General features: G+C 36.3%; 2 protein-coding genes across 2 annotated transcripts in view; both read right to left on the bottom strand.

Annotated features, from left to right (window-relative positions):
• Window positions 1-10,125, bottom strand: part of atrn (attractin) — a 93,838-nt gene extending 83,713 nt beyond the window's left edge. The window contains exons 1-2 of the mRNA XM_073834125.1: window positions 9,685-10,125; window positions 184-267 (exon numbers count right to left, since the gene is read on the bottom strand). Coding sequence (XP_073690226.1) covers window positions 184-267; window positions 9,685-9,947 — 347 coding nt within the window. The 5' untranslated portion in view covers window positions 9,948-10,125. The remainder of the gene's footprint in view (window positions 1-183; window positions 268-9,684) is intronic.
• A 2,588-nt stretch (window positions 10,126-12,713) lies between these two features.
• eif2ak3 (eukaryotic translation initiation factor 2-alpha kinase 3) overlaps window positions 12,714-26,207 on the bottom strand; it is a 42,572-nt gene continuing 29,078 nt past the window's right edge. The window contains exons 7-17 of the mRNA XM_073835121.1: window positions 22,427-22,567; window positions 22,219-22,341; window positions 21,896-22,119; window positions 21,667-21,779; window positions 20,614-20,736; window positions 20,375-20,524; window positions 18,495-19,185; window positions 18,233-18,406; window positions 17,389-17,490; window positions 16,022-16,084; window positions 12,714-14,601 (exon numbers count right to left, since the gene is read on the bottom strand). Coding sequence (XP_073691222.1) covers window positions 14,422-14,601; window positions 16,022-16,084; window positions 17,389-17,490; window positions 18,233-18,406; window positions 18,495-19,185; window positions 20,375-20,524; window positions 20,614-20,736; window positions 21,667-21,779; window positions 21,896-22,119; window positions 22,219-22,341; window positions 22,427-22,567 — 2,084 coding nt within the window. The 3' untranslated portion in view covers window positions 12,714-14,421. The remainder of the gene's footprint in view (window positions 14,602-16,021; window positions 16,085-17,388; window positions 17,491-18,232; window positions 18,407-18,494; window positions 19,186-20,374; window positions 20,525-20,613; window positions 20,737-21,666; window positions 21,780-21,895; window positions 22,120-22,218; window positions 22,342-22,426; window positions 22,568-26,207) is intronic.

The raw sequence follows: 26,207 nt of genomic DNA, 5'->3' as shown, positions 1-26,207 counted from the left end.
CCTAACTAATTTCCACATATATAATCAACTTTGTAGAAACTGAGATTTTGAGTTTGAGGGCCAAATGTCAAATTTAACATTATCGGTCAGGCCAGGTCAGGTTACAAGGTCTTATCAACAGGCCAGGATCAGGCTTAACGTTAATCTGAGAAAGAGAGTTTCATTTTTAAGGCCAATACTCACTGTCCCTCAATAAGCCACGTGCACTTGGTCTTGTATTTGTAGTTTCCTGGTCCATCAGAGAGATAGCCTGAGGGTCCCGTTAGCCTGTGTATGACAGACACCACATTATTAAACCAGTCGAACCACGTTTGCATACACACGCACGTACACCTAAAGGGACAGATTATTATAAAAGACAAAGACAAATCGCCTACAATTTACCAATTATGTAAAGCAAGCTTAACAGCCCTCAGTAAAAGTTTAAATGGGGAATTAAATAACAGGCGCATGCCACGTCAAGGTTCAAGGATCAATAGTGAAAACACAGCGTGGGTTAGTTTCACAAGTAATGCTGATAACAGAAACCAACTCAGATTTTCATGAAACACAATTCTAGAAACTCTCAGGGATATTTCACACTAAAATGCAAATTCTGTCATTATTTACAAGAAAATTGCATGGGTTTGGAATGACAAGGTTGAGTAAAGGACAATTGTCATAATATCAGATTTAAACAAGATTATGGTGGCCAAAATAATGCAAAATTATTTTAATTAAATTTCAATCAAGTGTTTTAAGCATGGTAAGATGTCAATATAACAGCTTGTAAACATCAGGTAATGTCACATTTACCTCAGAAAAAAAAAGTTCAGTGACCATAAACTTCAGCTAGAAAAATGAACTCTAGTTATGAGCAATTTGCTAATTATAGAAACTTAAAAAAAAATTACGGTTCTTTAATGTTTAGTTTATGTTTGAATAAATTCAACAAGTTTTTGTGACAGCCACCATTTAAATGTTTGTTTCAAAAAGCAAATTACAGCAGAAATATAATTATGTACTCTAATTGTAACTATTATTATAAAAACTTAATTGAGTTTCATTTAAGCTTTTATATACAAATTAGTTAAATGCAACCTTCAATATTATAGTAATGATTCTCATTTATATTTTACAGCATTAGTTTAGTTTTTTTTTTCCTTGTGAAAATTTGGCATGTATTGTGTTCCTGATATATATCCAAAATAAGCAATATTAAATTGAATCGCAGGTTTGTGAACTGAATTGAATCGAATCAAATCATGAAATGTGTCAAAACCAAGCCCTACAAAACAATTATACTATTACAATATCGAAGGAAATTATGAAAATTCATTTAATTAGTTCATTTTTGTTGCCTGTAGCCACTGAATTTCATAATAGGACAAGAAATACTACTGAAGTCAATGGCTACTGGCAACTGTTTGGTTGCACACCTTTTTCAACAGTGTTGGGGAAAGTTACTTTTAAAAGTAATGCGTTACAATATTGAGTGGCTCCCTAAAAAAGTAACTAATTATGTTACTTAGTTACTTTTTAAAGTAATGCGTTACATTACTTTTGCGTTACTTTTTAAATTTGGGCTTGGTTGTTTGTTTTTAATATAAAAAAGTTCTATTTTTTGCAAAGGTAAAAGCCTTTTGACACCAAAAGCCTTAGGCTTAGAGAAAAGTAAATTCTTGTCTGTACAGTAGCCTGCAGAAGAAATGTCAACTCTTCAGCAATAAAAAAAAAAGAAAACAAATGTTAGATTATCCTGAGTAATTTTTGCTTATTAGTACTGTATGGATGAATTGGATCATCGAAGGTTGGCAGCAAAGACATCGGTTAATAAAATGGAATTAAAAACATAAAGGATATTTGTATTATTTACCATATTTAATTATTGCAGGTTTGCATTGAATTTCACTGTTTTTGTTCATTTTGAGGAATACTGTATCTGTTTTTTTGTTTTTTTTTAGTGAGTCAGATGAATTAATGCATGTTCACATTTACTCTAGAGCTAAAGTAACATCTTACTCACGATTTCTCGCAACATGGGGACAGGAGAGCTTTTAATCAATAAATGAGGGAAAAAAGTAAGTGGCGTTACTTATTTGAAAAAGTAACTTAGATATTTTCTTGTCAATTAAAAAGTAATGCATTACTTTACTAGTTACTAGTAAAGTCATATTATTACGTAACATGCGTTACCCCCAACACTGTTCTTCAAAATATCTTCTTTTGTGTTCAACAGAAAAAAAAACTAGGAATGAAACGATATAAAAATTTCATGATATGATAATATCACAATATAAAGTCCACAATATTATTGCGATATTTAAAAAAATTAAATAAAATTAAATAAAAAAGACAAAGGAAAACTTAGGGAAAAAATTATAAAATTTGTACTTTTAAAAGTAAAATTATTCTATCTAATGCACTTTTAAGAGTTCAAAATTAAGAGCTTTAACCCATGTTCTTAATCAAAAAAAAAAGTGACAAAAAAAGTCAGTGAACTGACTTGTACCTTAACTTTAAAGGGGACTCAACCCTCTTTTTATTTGTGGTATACGGTCTCAGTCTAAATTACATTCACATTGGTGTTTAGGAAGCCAATCAAATTAGTATATTATAACAGAAATAACAACAATGTTATATTATAAGTATTTCTATGACAATAATAACAAAAAATGCATTACAATTAGTGAAAATGAATATTTCATAGGTATATTATTTTTGCTTTACACTACAGTAGAGCAATAACAATACTTTTTTCTATACTTCAAAGAGACACTTCAACATTTGGACTGCAAGTAACATTACTCATTTAAACCGCTAGCTGTCAGCAATTCATACTGCACTTTTGAGCTTTTATTTTACGGAAATGGCAGTAGAGCTTTTATTTTATTTTGTCTAACTACAAATCTAGTGAGATGCTGTAATCATCTGCAGCAAAAATAAAGCATACAGTGGCGTGAAAAAGTGTTGGCCCCCTTCCTGATTTTTTTAATTTATTTTTGCATGTTTGTCACACTTTAATGTTGCAGATCATCAAACAAATTTAAATTTTAATCAAAGATAACACAAGTAAACACAACTTGCAGTTTTTAAATGATGGCCCTGTGTGAAAAAGTGTTTATCACAATACTAAGTATTATCCATAAATGGCGAAAACGTGAACAGTGGTGAACCATCCCAGGAGTGGACGGCCGAGCAAAATTACCCCAAGAGCGCAGCGACGACTCATCCAGAAGGTCACAAAAGACCCCACAACAACATCTAATAAACTGCAGGCATCTCTTGCCTCAGTTAAGGTCTGTGTTCATGACTCCACCATAAGAAAATGGCCTGCATGGCAGAGTTCCAAGACAAAAACCACTGCTGAGCAAAAAGAACATAAAGGCTCATTTCATTTCATTTTGCCAGAAGACATCTTGATGATCCCCAAGACTTTTGGGAAAATACTCTGTGGACTGACGAGACAAAAGTTGAACTTTTTGGAAGGTGTGCGTCCCATTACATCTGGAGTAAAAGTAAAACAGCATTTCAGAAAAAGAACATCATACCAACAGTAAAATATGTTGGTGGTAGTGTGATGGTCTGATGCTGCTTCTGGACCTGGAAGACTTGCTGTGATAAATGGAACCATGAATTCTGCTGTCTACCAAAAAATCCTGAAGGACAATGTCCGTCCATCTGTTTGTGGCCTCAAGCTGAAGCGAACTTTGGTTCTGCAGGACAATGATCCAAAACACACCAGCAAATCCACCTCTAAATGGCTGAAGAAAATCAAAATGAAGACTTTGGAGTGGCCTAGTCAAAGACCTGAATCCTATTGAGATGCTGTGGCATGACCTTAAAAAGGCGGTTCATGCTCGAAAACCCTCCAAGTGGCTGAATTACAACAATTCTGCCAAGATGAGTGGGCCAAAATTCCTGCACAGCTGTAACAGACGCACTGCAAGTTATCGCAAACACTTGATTGCAGTTGTTGCTGCTAAGGGTGGCCCAACCAGTTATTAAATTTAGGGGGCAAACACTTTTTCACACAGGGCCATGTGGGTTTGGATTTTGTTTGCCCTTCATAATAAGAAACTTCATTCAAAAACTGCATGTTGTACTTGTGTTATCTCTGATTAATATTTAAATTCGTTTGATGATCTGAAACATTAAAGTGTGACAAACATGCAAAAAAAAAAAAAAAAACATGCAAAAAAAAAAAAATCAGGAAGGGGGCCAACACTTTTTCACACCACTGTAACCGGTGGCCGTTGCATTCACAAATGTGCACTAAAGCAGCACATGGAATAAACAAGTTCACTGCATTTACTGTGAACGGAGCCGTTCTGAGGTGCGTAAAACACCAGATCACAAGCTGATCGCCTGAATGAAGTGCAAGCTCCGCTTTGAAACATGCAGCGAAATCAGACTTATTGATGGGATTAAAACATATTGTGTTTTTGGTTTTAGTTCTTTGACAGATATTGTGCCAAAGCATAATGGCCCAAAACACAACCTTTTATGTTAGAATAAGAAGTTTAAATATATTTTTAAAAAACTAGGAAGCCCTATTGGTTCATATTGTCATGTGACCATATGACATTGAAGACAATTTTGCTATCGCAATACCACGATATTGATAATAAAAGTTACAACACAAGAAGAAACCCATGCATACAGGTTTGAAACCACTTGAGGATGAATAAGTGACAACATTTTTATTTTTAGGTGAAATATCCCTTTAACACAACATAATTTTTTGCAGAATCGAATAAACTTTTTTTGTGTGGCAGTAGTAGCTACGTGCTGCGTCGTGCGGTGACGAGGTATCTAAGCCCCTGACTACAGTCTCAAGGAGCTTTGTTAACATTGAAAAACAGTTCATTAACACACCCACAATCCTGTGGGAGCTGCACATAGACACACCAGCAGACAGCTGTGACAAACACACAAAACCGCGACATGATTCTCGACGGAGCACAGCAATCTTCCACCCAGCCGATTAGATCATCATTCAACAACGTCCAATTAGAATCATTAACAATTAAAATCACATCATGCATTTCTTCAAATAAAGCACACGCGTTCAATAATGGGCGAAAGACTGCAGAATAATTGAGCTGTTGTGCTTTTCACTTTGGCAGTTGTCTCCACTCAGCCTTTATGATGATAGAAGACAGCCGAGTGAACGTCAGAAATGCCTGTCTGCCATAAGTGATTTCAAACCTGGGTCTACTGAGAATTAGACTTGCTAAGTGCAGACAGAGCCGCTGAGAGACGGAGCACTTAGCATGATCTACTGTGAAGCTGCATGCAGCGGTTTAACAGAACAAACCATCAGATGGTGTTCAGCAGAAATGTAGTGTGCGGCAAGGGCGACATTCTGGGGCAGGAATGGATTCATGTGTTTGTGGTTGGTGTGAGGAAACAGTCAGGCTTCTGTCCTTTACCAAAAGATGCACTAAAAAGAGGCCATTTACTGAAACAGTTGCTGTTGCTGATAATTATGTTATGGAATTATGAATGGGCCAGCAAATTAGAGGACACACAGCATGCAACCTCATGGCTTTCATACAGGATACACATCCTTTCTTTCTGTGGTTTCATACACAGGGATGGAATTCTATGTACAGATCTTATTAATAGAATCATGTTAAATGAAATTTTAAAAATCAGTACCTACTAAGACAAAGCTGGCTCATCTGTACTCACAAAAACTACACTTATAACTAAAGTAGTGTGGTGTGACTATGAAATGCTGTATACTGTGACACTAAATGATTAAAGAATTGTTGAACAAAGTTGTTATTTTTATATTTGCACATAAAAAGTATTCTCATAGTTTTATAACATTACGTTTGAACCACTGTTTAACAATGTCCTTACTACCTTTCTGGGCCTTGAACATGTCAGTTGTGTTGCTGTCTACACAGGGTCAGAAACCTCTCGGATTTTATTAAAAATATCTTAATTTGTGTTCTGAAGATGAAGGTCTTACAGGTTTGGAACGACAAGAGGGTGATTAATTAATGACATCATTTTCATTTTTGAGGTGAGCTAAACCCTTTATCTAAAAACAGCATTGGTGCATCCAAATGCTCCATACTGAGTTGGTACTACACACTTGAATTAGGAATACTCCACAACCGTTAAAAAAGTATGTTATACAGTATGAGTATAGGTAGAATAAACAAAATTTGGACGTACTACATTCACCATATTTTTACTGTGATATGACCTACCAGCGTCTGTTGAGATGTTCACAACCAATCATAAATCTCTTCTACGGCCTCATGGGACAGTAAAGTGTCCACCGAATGTGCATTTTAGAGGTCATACGGGTACTTTTCGTCTGTTTTTCGAATACTACAAATTCGGACATACTAGTTTGTGTACTGCTTTTCGCATACTATACAGTAAGGAAATATTTGATTTCGGATGCTGTGCGTCAATCATGTACAAAGCCCCTCCATATCAACTCACACATCCAGCATTATGTTTTATCAGTGTAATTTAGTTTTATTATATACACTCTAAAAAATGCTGGGCTAAAAACAACCCAGCGATGGCTGAAATACGGACCTAACCTCCTGGGTAGTTTTAGCTAACTCAACTATTGTTAAAAATGACTATATTTCATGCTTAAAATAAACCCAAGGCCCATGGATTATGGTCTTATCAGTGTCACAAAACAACCCAGCGCTCTGCTCAGTGAAATACGGACAAACCCAGCAACTGGGTTGTTTTGACCCATCGGTTGGGTTGAATGTTTAGCCCAACCTTCTGGGTAGTTTATTGCTTAAAATGACCAGATTGCCTTGTTTAAAATAAATCCATTGTCCATGGATTATTGTCTTATCAGGGTTATTTATTATTATTTATATACACTAAAAAATACTGGGTTAAAACAACCCAGAACTCAATGAAAAATGTGAAATATGGACAAACCCCCACTCTAAAAAATACTGTTTGTTTGTGTGGGTTTTTTTTAACCCAATTGCTGGGTTCAGTCTGTTGGGTCATTTTATTGAGGGTTATTTTTAATATTTTATACCCAGGTGTTGGGTAGTTTTTCTGTAACAAAGCTTCTCGGTCATTTTTAATGCTGGGTTTTTTTTTTTTTCTACCCAACCACTGGGTTAAGCCTGTCTCTGACGAAACAACCCAGCTGCTGAGTTACAGTCAGAGCATGGGCTTTTTGAGTCCTCTATAGTAGAGAGCACCGCCGATTTAGTGCACTTCTTCACCAAAATAAAGGTTTGTACACATTTTATTTCATTTATAATGTCTTTACTCGTTTGTTTCGCATGATGGAAACACCTTTTGCCTTGCATTCATTAAAATACTGAATTTAAAATAATTTGATTATAAAATATGTTCTCTAATGTCAGTACTGTTTGTTTATGGGCAGGTTATGGAGCTACGAGTAAAACGCGAGGCAGTGGTCTGAAGTTTGTACTCCCCCCGGCACAGATTTTGTGACACACCAGTACGACAATTATTCGGTAAAAAGTGATTACAGAGAAAGGGTGAATACACTTTAATTAAAATGGCATGCAACTTTTAATTGTTACATTTTTTTTTCTAAAATGCTTGATAAAAAACAAGTTTAAATGCATGTAATATTGTAAATTATGCTGTTTTCCCCCAAATAAATTCAGTTTGTCTTATATTATTGTCCATGGGTGTTCTTGCTTAATAATAAATGCTCATCTTTTGATTATTGCTGTTGCCTCCATAATTCTGAGTGTGATTTTTAATTTCCATCTCATTTTACACGAGCAATATAATATTTTTTAAACAATAGTTGACTTAAATAAAACAATCCAGCATGTTGGGTAAAAACATTTAACTCAACCAACTATATCAAAATAACCTAGCATGTGTTCGATCCAATATTTACCCAGCGCTAGGCTGCCAAATAACCCAAGGTGGGTTGTTTTTAACCCAGCATTTCTCCTGAGTTGTTTTGATCAATCATTTGGGTAAAATGTTTAACCCAGCCTTCTGCACAGTTTTATTTAATTCAACTATTGATAAATTACAATATTTCTTGCTTAAAATGAACCCAGGGGTTGGAAATGCATTAATATATTTAATAAATGAACTGCTAATAAATTGAATTATTATTAATTTTTCACTTTTTGATTATTGCTGATGCCGCTAGTAATTGTGTCCAACTGCTGTGTCAAAACAACACAATATTTTTTAGAGTGTACTACTACAGGATTTATTATCATCTTGAAATAGCCTTTGGTTTTTATATTTTCAGTTTTAATTTTAGTTGAAGTTTGTAATTTTTTTTTTTTTTTTTTTTACATTTTTATTAAGCTTTTTGTTTCCAATTTAGTTTTAGTCATTTTAGTACAGCTTAAACTTATTTCAGTTAGTTGCTAAAGCAAACATTTCTGATTTTTGCTTACATTTAAGTTTTTAATCTATAAATAATATGTTGCAAGCAAGCACTGAAAATAAACATGTTTGATATGTTTGACGTTTATTGTTGTTGCTGTTTTTGTTTTACTAAACTGGAATCAAAACTGGGAATCGAAAAGAATCAGAATGGATAAAATTCAAATGATACCCAACCCTATACCCAATATACATTTCCTTTGCAGAAATCAACATAGAGAAACAGAGCTTCTAGTGAATCTAGACAGTGTTCCATAGACTTTATATCTGGTCATTAGGAGGACAGGAACATTCCTGAACTGAGATGAAATGGCAGAATGTTAGGAACGGTCTCTGCCTCCAGCATAGCTGTGTTAGATTCATGATTGACACCACATGATCATTTGGCTTCGGTCTGCCTGTCTCTTCTCAGCCATTTGGAGCCTGATTTACCCCACATGACCCAAAGCCTCCAATGTAGCCAGTGTCTCTGCTAGACTTTGCCCATCAGTGAGCAGCATCCCATGATGGAGCAGCATGAGGCATAATCCATACTCCAACAAAACCATAAAACACTACTGTTCATTTGTCAGCAAAGTTGATCTTATCAACTTTAAGCCACTGTTGTTACAAGGAGTTATGAAAACACCAACTAACTCTAGCACTGTACCAACTAAGTGACTCAATATACACAAGTCATTCTAGACAATAGCAATAATTAATGACAAGGGTGCAAAATATTCAGTGATTTTCAGTAGGTCAACAGTACCAGGTAAGAAGAATGACACAATAGACTCAACCAGTCATTCTAGACAATGGCAATAACAGGTTGTGAAACATTCAGTGAATATATTCATCATTGGAATACTTCTGTGAGCAAAATGTTAAGAGCCCAATTGGCTGGTGCAAACTAAAGTGATTATTAAAGACAATACCTTAAAAGTATCCTTTGTGACTACTAAAATGTTTTAAAGGGCTGTTGCAAACTATGTAGACGTCACATACTTCACAGGACCACGCTAAATATTTAATATTAGCTATATAAAACTTTAAAAGGTTCAAGACTTAATCGGAGGTCTTTGACGAATCAATATTAGCACCGTGTTAAAGACCAGATTCTGATGCTAGTAACGTTATCAGATGCCAGAGAGCGCAGGTCGTGTATATTCATAATTCCCTAAGATGAGCCTTCAAGATACGTTAATATTACCATACATAAACCGAGCTATGACAAAAGTTACAGCTTGTTTTGAAAGAGTTTCACGCATCAGACACGTTCGTGTCAATGTCACGAGCATCAGCTGGGAATAAGAGCCGTCTGTGTCTCACCTGAAGCGGCCGCCGCAGTGCTGGCACTGCTCCCCGACCCATCCCGGTTCGCACATACAGGCGCCGCTGGCTGTGTTACACTGGCCGTTCAAGCATGGTTTATCGCACTCCTTCGCCTCCGTTGCCGTGGGTAGACGGACCAGTCCGCTGAGGGCTGTGATAAAGAGAAGCGAACGCAGTACGGTGCCGAGAAGGCCTACGCGAGCCAGGCCGAGTGTCAGACACCAGCCCCGGCCAAGGGCCCTCCGAACCTCCGCGGCCATTCGCGCAGATACGGCTGACAGTCGGCGGCGAATCCGCTGCTAGTGACTAGCGGAAGACGGGAGACAAAGGATAGCGGTGTCGTCGATGCTGTCGGTAGCCCGTGCTTTCGTTTTGGGAGCAGATTGTTTTATCTTTTCTTCCCGTTCACATCTTACCGATGCTTATCGCTGCAGTACCGAGACGCATATTGACACCCGGAAATGACGGGATTTCGGCGAGTTGCGGAAGTACGCATTGATTGATAAGGAGCGGGGAATTTAATCCAGAAATCAGGACAAAAGTCAAAGACCCAGTGCAAATAATATTAACATTGAGCATAATATGAAATGTTGTAGTAATAAAGCAATATGATAATATACACGTACAATGTAGTTGAAGTGGGGTTATAGAATATTTAGTAGAATATTTATGTGGTTGCGACATAAAATGATAAAGCAAAACCAATGTAAATATGCTTTTAGAATTATTATCTTATTCAATTGCATGTGAGAAGATTTCTAACGTTATTCCATTCCATACATTCTGCTGTATGGAAAATTCATTTAGTGTCTGTAATAGATAATATAATTATAGCTCAACAGCGTTCTCTTGTGGCATTAACCATCAAATACAGCCAAAGCTAAATTTAGACACCTTCAACATTTCTCACATTATCAGTTTGTTATATTTTAGAAAATGGTAGTAAAATGTGACAAGAACTTTTTTATCTTGATAATGTCAGATGAATCTGATAGAAAGGTATGTAACAAAACATTGTCAGGTCAAAGTGTCAAATCAAATTTTTGGTCCCAAATTTGATTCATTTTTACTCGTACTCCACTGTATGAAGAATTTTTTGGTATGATATGTCACAGTTTATTTTATTTTGCTATCCTCACTTACATAAATGAACTATAGTGTCCTGCACCCACTAGTAAAAAAAAAAAAATCTAAAATTATATCTGGTGTCTGAATAATTTTAGATCTATTTGTAACAATAACTGTTTCATTTAAAGTTTTGTGGTTCTGTAATTCACCTGACCTAAATATTTTGGTAAATATTTAGGTCAGGTGAATTTTAGAGAAGTTTTTGTACTAATTTTGCGTGGTTTTCTTCTAGATAGTTGTGACCCTGGACCACAACACTAGTCATAAGGGCCAATCATTTTTTTAAAATTGAGATTTATACATCACATGAAAGCTGAATAAATAAGCTTTTCATTAATGTATGGTTTGTAAGGATACAACTATTTGAAAATCTGGAATCTGAGGGTGCAAAAGAACTCAGAATATTTAGAAAATCTAAGATCTTAGCAATGCATATTACTAATCATAAATTAAGTTTTGATATATTTGTGGTCGGAAATGATCAAAATATCTTCATTGAACATGATCTTTACTTAATATCCTAATGATTTTTGACCCAGTTATTGCTACAAATATACCTGTGCTACTTAAGACTGGTTTTGTGTCATCCAAAATTACACTTTTGGTAACCGTTTTTGTTAAACAGTTGTTAGCTTAGTATTATGCATGTTCCATGTTATTTTTATGCATGAGTTGTAACAGATTAACTTGTGTAAGTTGTCAACATGTTTTTTTTTTTTTTTTTTTTAGTTTTTCTGAACACTGTTAATGATACACAAAGTTTTAACCATGTCAAACTTCATTAAGTAACATAAAAAAATACAGTTGAACTTGAAGTCAAAAGTTTACACTGACTTGGCAGCTTGTTTACATTGGTTACCACAAATTCTTTGGTTTTTCATCATTTCTATGTATTTGAACCTTTTCCAACAATGACTGTATGATTGAAATCCATCTTTTCACACTGAGGGACTCATATCTATCTGTTACAGAAGGTTCAAATGCTCACTGATGCTCCAGAAGGAAAAATGATGCCTTATGCATTTATTGGTGAAACTTTTTGAATTTGAAGATCAGGGTAAATGTAACTTATTTTGTCTTCTGGGAAACTTGCAAGTATCTTCTTGCAAGTAGCTTCTAAAGGGCAGTACTAGATTAACAAAATATTATATGCAGGCAAAATAAAAAAAATGTACACATCTTTATTCTTTTCAAAAGTTTACACCCCTGGCTCTTAAAGCATTATTTTTCCTTCTGAAGCATCAGTGAGTGTTTGAACCTTTTGAAATAGTTGCGTATGAGTCCCTCAGTTGTCCTCAGTGTGAAAAGATGGATCTCAAAATCATACAGTCACTGTTGGAAAGGGTTCAAATACAAAAAATGCTGAAAAACCAAATGAATTTGAACAGAGGGCAGTTTAACTGTTCAGGACAAACAAGCGACTCATGAACAACGATCACTAAACCAAAAAAACAGCTGTGGATCATTCAGTATTAAGAATCAAGGGGATGTAAACTTTTGAACAGGGTAATTTTTATAAATTATTTTCTCTTGTGGACTATATGTAAATGTCTTATGTGAAATGTATTATTCAGGTCAGTACTAAATAAAATAAAATAAAAAACATGCATTTTGTTTGATCCCTCTTGCAAGGTATATGTAAACTTTTGACTTTAACTGTAAAAGCCAAACAACTTTTAGAAAAATCTATTTCACAGTGCTATAAAAGATTTTTGGAAAAGTAATAAAAACATTTACAATGAATTTTTAATTCAATGTCAAGGTAGTAACTCAAGTATTTTTAGTATATTTATAGCATGTCTTAGCAGGAAACTGCTGTAATAAAAACTGCACCCATAAAAATGATTATATACGGTGTATGCATATTAGATTTTGAGACAAAGCATAAACAACAGCACTTTTACAAACATCATAGAATGTTTATTAAATTCTGACTTGTAAGAAGTCACAATATTCCAACGCACTCCACTGGATGAAGTGCATTCATATACCTTATTTATACCTCAACCAATCCAACGGATTGATTTTTGCACTCATAAATAAAAACAAATAAACATATTTACATAGACGGCAGGAGACGTGGCTGGCCTAAAGAACAAGTGACCTCAAAAGTCACGGGGGAAAAGCAAAACATCTGAAGAACACTGAAGAAAATGAATCGTCAGAACCAAATTCTACATTAACACAGGCATGAATAAAACTAACAAAGATCATTAGGCAGGAAAAGATCGTTTGGAAGAATTTGCCACAGTGATCTGAACAAACAGGATCAGCACTTCGTCGCTCTCTTTACTGGGTCGGGGGGTCACGGATAAAGTTTAAAAGGTGAAGGGTTCAAAAGTGGTCCCTGACGTGGATTATAGGACACAGTCCTCGTGATTAAGGGTCAAAGGTCATAATCTCATGTCCGTTCTGCAGCATAACGACCCGTTCAGGAAGCCCACCGGCATTCACATACATACGGAAGTGGCTCCTGAAGGTGCAGAGGCTTAGATCAAATCCGTCACCAGAGACCATAAAGATCCACTCTATTGCCATTCTCTCAAACTTTGACAATTCTTAGGAAAATCGTCCATAGAAGTTGAAAAAAAGTTGTAAAAAGCAGTTACTATACAGAAAATTCCATCATATACAAAAGAAAATTGAGTCCCTCTAATCAAAACTGGTAAGAAAAATCATACAATCAGTAATCACCTGATATGTTACAATTAAGGGTGTGCTGAATATTTGGTCGAAGTGATTCCTCCAGCTGTATCCTTTCTTATTGTGTCATTAGTCAAAGCACTTCTTATTCAGATTTAGGTTTTTTTGTTTTTGTTTTTTTAAGAAAAATGATTTGAAATACAGTAAACTACTTTTCTTGGTGCTAACGGCAAGTATTTTACAGAACGATTTTCTAAACGAAGTCTCAAATCACTCAACTCGAAGTCTCATACTGACCATCATCACAAGCGTGTCAATCGTGTCTCAAAGTCCAGCTTAAAGGCAGTTTGAATATTTCCACATCCGCTCAGTCACACGCAGATTCACGTTCATCAAGTAATGTGCACGTAAGCCACCAACACTGTAACAGCGAGTGGCTATAATGCCTCTTGTGAACTTGTGCGTTCTGTCTTGAAAGAGCACCTGTAAAGCCTCCCTTGCTTATTATTTAAGCCTATTTACATTAGAGGAGAAAAACAACTCCGTTCGGACAGGAAAGCACGCTTCACAACTTCCTGTTTAAGACATGCAGAGTAAACGGCGTCCAAAGGCAGGTCATTCATCAGCATTCGTTAGCACTGGAAAAACAACTCTCCTCCTATATCAAGTGTGTGCGTGTGTGAGAGTGGTAAAAAGCTTCTGGAATCATGGGATTGGTCAACTATGAGTTGAAAGCAATGCCATGGGGACTAAATCACTAAACGCCACAGCGGGCAGCTTGTTTTATGGTTACGATGTGTTTGATTCCAGTTGTAGAGGTTTGTGTAATGATGTGTTGTTTAGATGGGCTCAGTTTATCTGCACAAAAGTGTCTGAATGATGTGCGTTCTAAGAGGTGGTGACTGATTGTGTTTGTCATCCCGCAGATGAGGCACAGTATGTGTCTGTCTTTGAGTGGGAGTTCTAGTTTGATGAGGATATCTGGCGCGACGGTCGTCCTGTAGATGAAGCGCTGTACGTTCGAGTGCGTTGTCGGATTCTGCAGGGCACCTCCAGCTCCTGGAATAAAGGGGCTTCTGTGATCTCAGACGCCTCTGGCCGCTCCGCGGGCACTCGGGACAGCATACAGCGTACCATTTGAGCCTGGAACACAAACACGATGATATTAGTGTGTGGGATAATACATAATAATGTACCTCTTTAAAAATATACATTTTAAAAAACACTCCCAGTTTGTTATAATAACAGTATAACACTGTAATATATAATATAGTATAACAACAATTTCTGTGGTAATATAAGGGTCCTTCAAGTTAAAATTGTTGAGAACCACTGGCTTACAAAAGCTGTTGCCAAAAGCAAGACAATTTTCTATTCTCGCAATAGAAAATGATGGGTGAACAAAACTGTTTCAAAATGGATGTATACACTACCAGTCAAAAGTTTTTGAACAGTAAGATTTTTAATGTTTTTAAAGAAGCCCCTTCTGCTCACCAAGCCTGCATTTATTTGATCCAAAGTACAGTAAACTGTACAATTCTGAAATATTTTTACAATTGAAAATAACTGTTTTCTATTTGAATGCATTTTTAAATGTAATTTATTCCTGTGATTTCACAGCTGAATTTTTAGCATCATTACTCCAGTCACACGATCATTCAGAAATCATTCTAATATTTTGATTTGCTGCTCAAAAAAAAAAAAAAAAAAAAAAAACATTTAGTATTATTATTATGCTGAAAACCACTAGAATTTTTATGAGGTTTCTTTGACGAATAGTAAGTTCAGAAGAACAGCATTTATCTGAAATAGAAATCTTTTGTAACATTATAAACGTCTTTATCATCAATTTTGATCAATTTAAAGCATCCTTGCTAAAAATTATACTGACTCCTAACTTTGGTATAGTGTATAATGTTACAAAAGCTTTTTATTTCAGATAAATGCGGATCTTTCGATCTTACTATTCAAAGAATCCTGAAAAAAAATTTTTACTCAACTGTTTTAAATATTATTAATATTTAAAAATGTTTCTTGAACAGCAAATTAGCACATTAGAATTATTTCTAACATGGAGTAATGATGCTGAAAATGTAGCTTTGATCACAGAAATAAATTACTTTTTAAAATATATTAAAATAGATAACAGATATTTTAAATAGTAAAAATATTCTAACATTTTACAGGTTTTGCTGTACTTTGGATCAAATAAATGTAGGCATGCTGAGCAGTGGAGACTTCTTTAAAAACATTACAAACCTTACAGTTCAAAAACTTTTGACTGGTAGTGTATGTGTTCTAGTATGTGCTTTACAAATACAGCTGATTTAACATTCTAAATTTTGTATTCTAAAACCGCATGCTGCAGCTGCTGTATGAATGGAAAAACATCAGAATGGAGATGTTGAGGTTGTAATTGTGGTTTTGCACCTATAGGGGGCACTAGAAGTGTTGTTGTTCTTCTTTAGGATTTCCCAATTGTAGGGTCACTCCCACTCCTCCTCCCACCACCTCCATTGCAAAATACCCAGCAGTATAGGCAAACAAACACAAACAAACTTACTTCCAGGACATTGGCCTTACAGAAAGAAGCAGGAAACTGCAGGGCTCTGACCTCTGTGAGAGTCTGAAAGAGTGAAACAGTGAGATTATTATTAGTCAGTACCATATAATATTCTATTCTAAGTTTTTTTTTTTTGAGTAAATTGATCGGTAACACTTAACAATAAGGTTTTACATTTGTTAACATGAACTAAAAATGAGCAATACTTCTACAGCATTTATTAAGCTTAGTTAACGATAATTGCAGCATTTACTAATGTATTGTTAAAATCACAAGTTGTGCTTGTTCACATCAGTTATTGCACTGTGAACCAACAATGAACCAACAATGAATGACTGTATTTTTACTGTATTAACTTAGGGTGTGTTCACACTTGTCATGTTTGGTTCGATTAAACAAACTCTGGAGTGATTGCTCTGTTAGTGCGGTTCATTTGAGTAAGTGTGAACGCTACCATCCGAACCTTGGAGCGCACCAAACAAGTGGACTGAGACCACTAAAATGATGGGTCTTGGTCTGTTCCAAACAAACTCTGGTGCGGTTTAAATGAAATATGAACGCAACATGGACCAAATACTTCTAAACGAACCAAAAACAGGACAAGCGGTGTATCCAAAACAAAACGAGCAGAGGGCAAACATGGAGCAACAAGAAGGTAAAGTGCCTTTTTATGAGCTCTTTGTGAGTTCGCAGGTGGTGAAAATAAATTTATATACACGCAACAATGAGCGCACCTAGTCCAGCAGACGGCATTGCGTGTATTGGACTTAAAGCGGTGATCAGCAGACCGATCAGTTAAGTCAAACACACCTTTTCCTTTTGCTTGGCATGTTTGATGAGTTGTCACGAAATATACGTCATTCAACCCGACCATTCAGGCTGTGAACGTATCACTATGCCTTTAGGTTCGCTGTCAAAAATGCCAGTGTCAGCACTAAGCGGACCAGGACCAAATGTATCATTTTCCTTTTTGGTGCGGACCAAATGAACCAAATGAAGCGAACTACAAGGGTGAACACACCCTAACATTAACAAAGATTACTAAATAGTGTAAAACATGTACTGTTCATTGTTTGTTCATGTTAGTTAAAACATTTACTAATGTTAACAAATGACAAAGTAAAGTGTGACCAACTGCTCAAAAGTGACATTAAAAACATTTATATTGCTACACAAAATTATATTTTTAAATGAGAAAAAATGACTTAGGAATGGAAAATGGAAATAAATGACTTAAAATCTATTAAAACAGAAAATAGTTATTTAAATTGTAATAATATTTTTACTGTATTTTTGATCAAATAAATTCTGGCTTTGTAAGCATAAGAAACTACTTTTAAAAACAAAAATTAGAATGATGGTCTTACCCTGACTCTCTCCATCTGGGTGCGGAATGGATAGAGAAGCTCAAAAAGAATCAGGCCGAGGGAATAAATGTCCACCTTGTGAGAATAAGAATTCCCAGACAGCTATAAAGGTAAAAGGACAAAAGAGAAAGACAAATAAACATTTTACATCAAAATAAAAATAGAAGTGTTGCCTCCTTCATACTAAAGTGTTATGATGGTTACCAGGATTTTGTTATGAGTCTGTTAAGGTGTTCTTAGACATGTTGCCATGTTGTTGCTAACTGGGCCAAATCAAAAGAGCCCAAGTCTCTTTGACATTCAAATCCTAAAATGTGACTCAGGTCCCTTCATTATGCCATTTTTATCTCCTGACAAATAGAAATCTGATTTTTTTAAACCTATTTTATGTTAAAGGGATCGTTCATCCAATATTCTGTCATTAATTACTCATCCTCTTGTCGTTCTAAACCGAAAAGACCTTCGTTCATCTTCGGAACACAAATTAACATATTTTTGATAAGATCTGAGAACTTTCTGACCCTGCATAGACAGCATGGCAAGAAATTGTTGAATAAAGATGTTATTTTGGTTTTCTTGATGTCACATGGACTATTTTAACAATGTCCTTACTACCTTTCTGGGCCTTGAATGTGTCAGTTGCGTTGCGGTCTATGCAGGGTCAGAAAACGCTTGGATTTCAACAAAAACATCTTAATTTGAGTTCTGAAGATGAACAAAGGTCTAACAGGTTTGGAACGACATGAAGGTAAGCAATTAATGACAGAATTTAAATTTTTGGGTGAACCATCCCTTTAAACACCAGCAGTGTGTGTAGTTTGTTCAGTGAGTGACAGGAACTGACCTGTTCAGGGCTCATGTAGAGTTTAGTGCCCACTTGACCAGTGTGGCGGGCATAGACTGGCATTGGCGTGAGGGTACTCAGCTCCTCGTCATCTTCCTCCTGATCCATGGCAGTGACCAGTCCAAAGTCTCCCACTTTCACCACGTCATCCATTGTGAAGAAGATATTAGATGGCTAAAAGAAAGAGAAAGAAGCGAAAATGAAAGAGCAATCTGCTTTGGAAAACCCCTCACTGCATCCATGTTTCATTTTCAGCACCTACCTTAAGATCTCTGTGCATAAGCCCTTTGCTATGCAAGAAATCCACAGCTTCTGCGATCTGCAGGAAGATGTCCAGACACTGAGCGTGTTCCCTGAGCTCAGGCAGACACCTCTGAGCCATCCAGTCCTTCAGGTTCTCCTTCCTGCACAGCTGCATCTGAATGTACAAGTAGACCTTAGGTGTGAGCGGGGGCCGCATGGCAGGACAAGGAGGGCTGGGGGCCAGGCTCAGAGAGGTGGGCCTTGAAGGTAAGGAAGAGGGAGGTCCCGCTGATGTATTTGTACGTTGGGGTTTGGAGCCAGACTGTGAAAGGCACGCAAGTGGCACAGGTGTACTTCCGCTGAGGTCACTGTCATTGTCCTGGTGTTCACAGCCTGAGTCTTCGAAGACGATATCGAAGGAGGAAGAAGTGCAGTCACCGTGAGTAACTGTGCGGGGAGGGCAGAGCTCAAAGGAGTGTGGGGAATCCGAGACCTCTAGGACAGCGTCTGGGTCGGCCTGACTATCACGCTCTGACATCATACTATCCGGCCCAAGGCCCTCTACACACACTTGATCGCCGATGCACACACTCGTGTCACCACCGGCCGCACACATGCATGAGGAGTCCACCGGAGAAGGGGTGGCCACAGGAACCTTGACTGAGAACGCCTCCATGTGATCAGGAGAGCTCAGCAGCCAGTCAGCGGTACTAAAGACAAACAAACAACAGGATCCCTTAGCGTTATGTCCTTGCTTCCATATTTATTACAATACACCAAATTACATTTTTTATAATAAAAAAATTACTTAGACAGACAGACATACATGTATTCAAATACCAAAAATACTGCAAACATTTACACTACAGGTTAAAAGTTTGAAATTATTTATCATTTTGGTTTTGAAGTAAGTCTATTATGAGTAAAAACAATAATATTCTGAAATGTTATTTCAAATTAAAATGACTTTAATTTTAATGCATTTTTAAATGCGTTTTATTTTTGTGATGACAAAGCTGAATTTTCAGCATCATTACTCCAGTCTTCAGTGTCACATGATCATTCAGAAATTATTCTAATATGCAACCCTGGACCACAAAACCAGTTATAAGGGTCAATTTTGAAACTGAGAAAGCTGAATAAATAAGCTTTCCATTGATGTATGGTTTGTTAGGATATGACAATACTTGGTCGAGATACAACTATTTGAAAATCTGGAATCTGAGGGTGCAAAAAAAAAAAAAAAAATCTTTCAAAATATATTGATAAAATTGTCCAAATGAAGTTCTTAGCAATACATAGAACTAATAAAAAATTAAGTTTGTTGTATTTATGGTAGGAAATTTACAAAATATCTTCATGGAACACGATCTTTACTTAATATTCTAATGATTTTTGGCATAAAAGAAAAAAATTATAATTTCGACCTAAACAATGTATTGTTGGCTATTGATTTGTGATCCAGGGTCACATATTGTAATTTGGTGCTCAATTATCATCAACTATTATTGGCACCCAATTAATAATAGTAGTTCTTATTATTAATCAATTTTTGCTTTTTTTTTGTGGAAATCACGAGTAATCTAAAGAACTGTACTGCAACTTTTGATTTAATGCATCCTATCTAAAAAAAAAAAATCTTAATTTTCTTAATTTTTTTTAAATATTTGCACTATTTTAATGTATTTATGTAACTTTAAAAAAATAATTTAATAGATACTGTCATGAACATTTAGAGATGAAACGTTGTAGAACTAAGCATAACTATAAAAATGTTTATTCACCAGAAAGTTTTTCAGGACCATTTTTTAGGACTTTTTCAGGCCCAGATACATAACTGTACATAACCCTGTATTAATCACAAGTCACCGGATTTCTGTTCAAGGCCATTTTTCGCACCTTGCGTCTTTGAGCCAGCGTTTGTCCATGTCCTCCTGCCAGCCTTGGGGCGGACTTTCCTGCCAAGCGTTAAAGTAACGAATGATGCCTGGGTGTTCCAGCTTAGCTAGAGCCTTCACCTCTCGCATGACCTTCTCACGAGCCAACTCCCTACAACCACAAACACAGCATTACAGACAAACATACACACACCTGTATCCCAAGCCACTCTACTGTTTTTTGTTAACTGATAGGCCTACCTGTTGGGTAGACGGATCCTCTTGATGGCATAGTTGCAGTCGTCCACTTTGTTGCGTGCCTCAAACACGACACCAAATCCACCACGTCCCAAACACTGCACTGGCTCGAAGTCTGTCAAGTACCTGATATACAAAACACAAATCAGTTGTGAATATATTCCTTTGGACTTGTGTCCTACTCATCTGAATCACCACTGTATGTTGTACAGTAGTACAGCTGTGTGTTGGTGTTCAACTGAGCTCAACAGAGCGTGCACTGAAGCCTACTAAAACGGTTACATACTGTATAAATTAGTAATTTAAAACATCACTTGAAAACAATCAAACTCAACAAATAAACTGCACAGCGAGAGCACTTTAGTCATAATAGCTGTGCATTTACCCGTGACAATTTAAAAGTAAAATATGATCACGATGCCATCTGTGCATTCCACATTCAGCAACTGCAAGTCTCTAATGTACCATGTGCAAACAAGTGCAAACTATTTTAGGAAATGAGTTTGAATTTCCTTATTTAATAGAGGAACTCCAACTGTTATTCTGACTGAGGCAGTTGTGACTTCTTTATTTAAAGGTGAAGCTACTTCTAGAAGCACCAAATGGAAGTGCAATGTGTTTGAGCAGCCTAACTTAGCTTTTAAAACAATGTAAAATGCAGCGCGTTTGAAAACAGGCATCATTTCTCACTTCTTTTTTTTTTTTTAACTATTACTAGTTGTGGGAGTTTGCTGTAGTATTTATTAACTGGTACCCTCCTGTATCTGAAAGCCCTGGAAAACATTTAATGAACATGAACGTACTTTGTTTAAATATAATACAAATTGATTACTATTAATGAACAGAAATGTATGGAAAATGCAGTTACAAGTTATTCTCCAAAAAATAAAAAAATAAAATAAAATAAAATAAAATAAAATCAGACATTACTTTTGGCATTATTAATTAAATAAACAACAATTAATTTTAATATTAACCATCCAACACGAATAAACTTACAATAACCCCAAATCAATATTAACATTAATATAAAATTCTAAATGCATGCTTACTTACCTAGAGACATATTCACAGGGACGTGTATCTGTGACGACAATTTCTTTGGGTTCTGTAATGTCCAGTTCAAACTTGCTGTCAGTTTGACACTGTGTCTCAGACTCCTTTCGTTGCTGCACAGATAAATTAAAACAGTGCAACATATGACTTTTCACTGATATTATTTTAACACTATAAAAAAAAAAAGCACATAAGACGTATATTGTGTGTATTGTACGTTTTTATTTACCCGCACATATGCTGTGGGTGGGTGGAAGAACTTGCGGACGATGTAGGTGGTGGCAGCGATGCAGAAGATGATGGTACCCAGAATCTCTTTCCACCACGGAAGCAGCAGCACAGGATCTTTCCTTCTCACCTGTGACCCCTCTCCATCTTTCTTCAGCAGAACACTTACTGCCGTCTCACGCCGGTTACGGTAACGAGGACTGTACGGAAAGTAGTATCCATTATCTATTTTGGGACACAGAGAAGAAGGTGATGGGTTTAAATTCTCTTTTAAACCACATGTTCATAGTCAAACCAAGTGTTGAAATGACCTGAAGGACCTACCATAGGGGTACTGCAATATCGATAGAGCTCCATTACTGTACTCCTCATGAGAGAATTTATCATTATTCAGACATTTATCAAACTCCTCAGAGCCCACCAGGACTGGAGTACGGGAAGGGGAGTCTAGGAGGAAATGGAAAAGTGTTTTTAACATCATTGCACTGTCTTTACTACATACTTTTGTGTGTATGAGGCATAGTATACTCACGGATGAGGGGTTTCCATTTGACTGTAGGTGGTGGTGTCATGTCACTGTTACTGCTCCATCCGTTCAGAGCTTTGGGCTTCGATGGAAACTTCTCTGAGATTCTCACAGAGGACTGGAGGTACAGCTGACCCTGAAACATTCCTATTATGAGAGAAAGCACATTTTAGAGTTCCATAACACATCTCTATTTCTCAAAAAAGATACATTACAATTTAACATAACTGTTTTCTATTTAAAAAATATATATATTTTGAAATGTAATTTATTCCTTTATTCCATTACTCTGATGGTCATTACCCTGGTTTTCAGAGTCACATGACCTTTCAGGAATATGCTGATTTGCTGATCAAGAAACATTTATTACAATTATCAGTTAAAACACTTGTGCTGTTTAATATTTTTTGTGGAAACTGTCATTTGTCAACATTCTTCAATAATCAGAAATGTAAAAAAAAATTTTTAAATATAAAATTCAAAATTACATATTTAATATCCTTTGACCAGTAGGTGGCACTATACTAAATCTATTCATGTGCTCTTAGGTCTTGCTTGGTATAAGTTTGGACCAAGTTTGATCTGAATCTGCTAAAGCATTGTGAAAATAAAGCCTAATGTAAATTTTTCATTAACTTCACCAAATTTGTAAACACACTATACAGTCCCTGACAAAAGTCTTGTCGCTTATCTATTTAGTCAATTGGTGTTAGAAATATCTCATATGAAAAGCTAAAACCCTCCCAAATGATGTTTAATGCACTGAAATAAATTAGTTTCACTGCAAAAAGATTTATCATTTAATCATGAGAGAAAGGTCAGATTTTGGCAAGACAAAAGTATTGTCGCCTATACAGAAATTGAACAAATTTACTGCAAATACAAAAATATGTCAGCAAATTAAGTAGTGGTGCTGTGAGATCCAAATTTAATATCTTGTATGACTTCCATGAGCTTGAAGGACTGCATCCATGCGGTTTGGCAAGGATTCATAAAATTTATTGATGAAGTCATCAGGAATAGCAAAGAAAGCAGTCTTGCATGCCTCCCAGAGTTCATCAATATTCTTTGGTTTTGTCTTCCATGCTTCTTCTTTCATCCTACCCCACACATACTCAATGATGTTCATGTCTGGTGACTGGGTTGGCCAATCCTGGAGCATCTTGATCTTCTTCGCCTTGAGGAACTTTGATGTGGAGATGGAAGTATGCGATGCAGCACCATCCTGCTGCAGAATTTGGCCTCTTTTATGGTTGGGAATATAAGAGGTAGCTAGGATTTCTTGGTATTTTAGGCTATTGATGTTGCCTGCCACCCTGCAGATCTTTTGCACACCCCATACTGGATGTAACCCCAGACCATGATTTTTCCGCCACCAAACTTCATTGTTTTCTGGTTGAATCTCGGATCCATGCGGGCTCCAGTAGGTCTCCTGCAATATTTGCGGCGACTGTGGTGTAATTCAACAAAAGATTCATCTGAAAAATCCACCTTCTGCCACTTTTCCAGCGTCCATCCTCTTAGCAGGCTGTGGGCCTTGGCAAATGCCACACGGTTTTTCAATTGTCTTTTGTTTAGTGCTGGCTTCTGGGCACTGATTCGACCATGGAGGCCATTTTGAGACAGAACCTGACAAACTGTTCTGGTTGACACAGGGACTTCAGGTGACCAGGTCTCGTGGAGCTCTGCTGCAGTGGAAAATGGGCTGGCCTTGGATTTTCGAGCCAACAAACGGTCCTCTCGAGCAGTTGTCTTGTGGGGTCTGCCTGACCTGGGCTTGTCAAAAACTTCTCCAGTCTCTTCAAATCTTTTTTTTTTATCCTCTGTACTTGACACTGAGACACATTGAAGGTGTCTGCCACATCAGCAGTGGATCTGGTCTTCAGCCTCTTGATAATCAACACTTTAGTCTCAGGGTGAATCTTAGACATGTTTGCAGAGGTCTAGTTGCAGTTGTTGTGAAGGTCTAGTGTACTGGGGTTCTTTTTATACACACTTGAGACCTAATTGATCCATTATTAGTCGCAGGTGAAGCTCATATGACAAGGTGACAACACTTATGTCTTTGCAAAAATTTACTCAATGGGCTTTACCAAGCTGTGAATATTAGAATACTTTTTGACAGTTTCGTTTTGCACTGAAACATTATTACAAAAGCTGTTGGGATTAAAATGAGCCCTTTCTTGTGAAAAAATCTTGATTAGAAATATATTTCAGCGGCACTTCAGGTCAATTTGTACACAAGCGACAAGACTTTTGTCAGGGACTGTATGGCAACAGTTTGGTCTATTGTAGGGCTGGACAATAATTCAATATCAATATACAATCGCAATTTTTTTTTTTTTTTTCCAATAACGGTAATATGATTTTTAAACACATTTCCAATACTTCAACATACTACCAGTGTTTCCCTTACATTGATTTATCTTTTGACGGTTGACTTAATCATGGACACTGCACGTTTTAAAATCAAAACGCAGCACGGGTGTTTTATATGAAATTATCTTTGAAGGGAACCGATTGTCTTCAGAAAAGTTTCAATGTCATTTTCATTTATTCTAATAAAGAAGCGTTCATGAGTGCAATGCGGTTTTGTGCACAGCCAATACCAGGGACACCGCTGTTTCTACTGCTCCAAAAGCGCCTCCTGCTGGCAGAGAATTAGTTTTTGCTTTTGCTTACACGTTTTCTGTAGCAACTGAGCACTTTTTATATTCTTTATCCTGGCTGAAAAAAATTTTTTTTTCAATCTATAAGAATAATCAGCCCATGTTGTAGTTTAAAGTTAAAGATATTAAGGTGAGTCTGAGAGTCTTATGTTTATTTGATGATGATCTCACATTGTGTTTGTATGAAGGCTAAAATACAAATAAAAGGGGAGCATTATTTGTGCCATTTTTTATATTACATAGTTTTATAGGAGGAGGTTTCATAGACTCAGCATTCATTTGTTAGAAGTTTGTAGGTATAGACATCTGTTGTGGGCATTCTTGGGACTTTTTCTGAGCCTTTAAATTATTGTTCATATTGATGATTCAGAATTATACTGCATCTACCGAATTAAGACATGTTTTGTGAAATTTTGGCCACATCAGCAAGCCCGAGACTATTTGAATTATTTTGATACCTTTTTGCCAGCATTGCTTGAAGATGATCTGATTTCTCCAATTTTGGTGAAAATCAGACAAACCATCTAACAAGCTTGGAAAATGAGATTTTTCGCATAAATCAGAATTGCGAAAACTCTTAGCCTTGGAGAAATTTTAATTTAATTTTGGTATGCATACAATTTGGCATCAGCCAAGGAATCAGAGGAAAAAAAAGACAAAATATCTTTAGATCTTACAGTTCAAAAGTTATTAGCAGAAATCTGAGTGCAAATTTGGCCTATTGGTGGCGTTAGAGAGTTTGAGATACAGACTCCAAATTTGCTATGGTTAATATTGAGATTGTCCTCTATCTGTGTGCAGAATTTAATACCTTTCTCTCACAAGCGGTTCTATAGGCTGCCATTGACTACCCGAGCAGAAGAAGTGTACGACTAATTAACACAATAGGTGCCAAAGCACCTTTGATAAAAAAAAAAGAAAAAGAAATACTCGTTATTTTAGCTGAGCAGCTGTATTTACTACATTTAAAGTTGGCTTTTCAAATTTTGAGTAAACAGATACTTTCTTTTAAAGCAAAAGTTAAAGCCCTTGTTTGATCATTACGGTTGATTGACAGGTCAGAAGGTGGTCCTTTCCTGTTGCCCAGGATGCATCAGAACTAGGGGTGGCACGGTTCA

The sequence above is a fragment of the Garra rufa genome, chromosome 2 (genome assembly GCF_049309525.1).
Source record: "Garra rufa chromosome 2, GarRuf1.0, whole genome shotgun sequence".
Lineage (NCBI taxonomy): Eukaryota > Metazoa > Chordata > Actinopteri > Cypriniformes > Cyprinidae > Garra > Garra rufa.
This window is presented reverse-complemented; position numbering and strand designations above follow the sequence as displayed.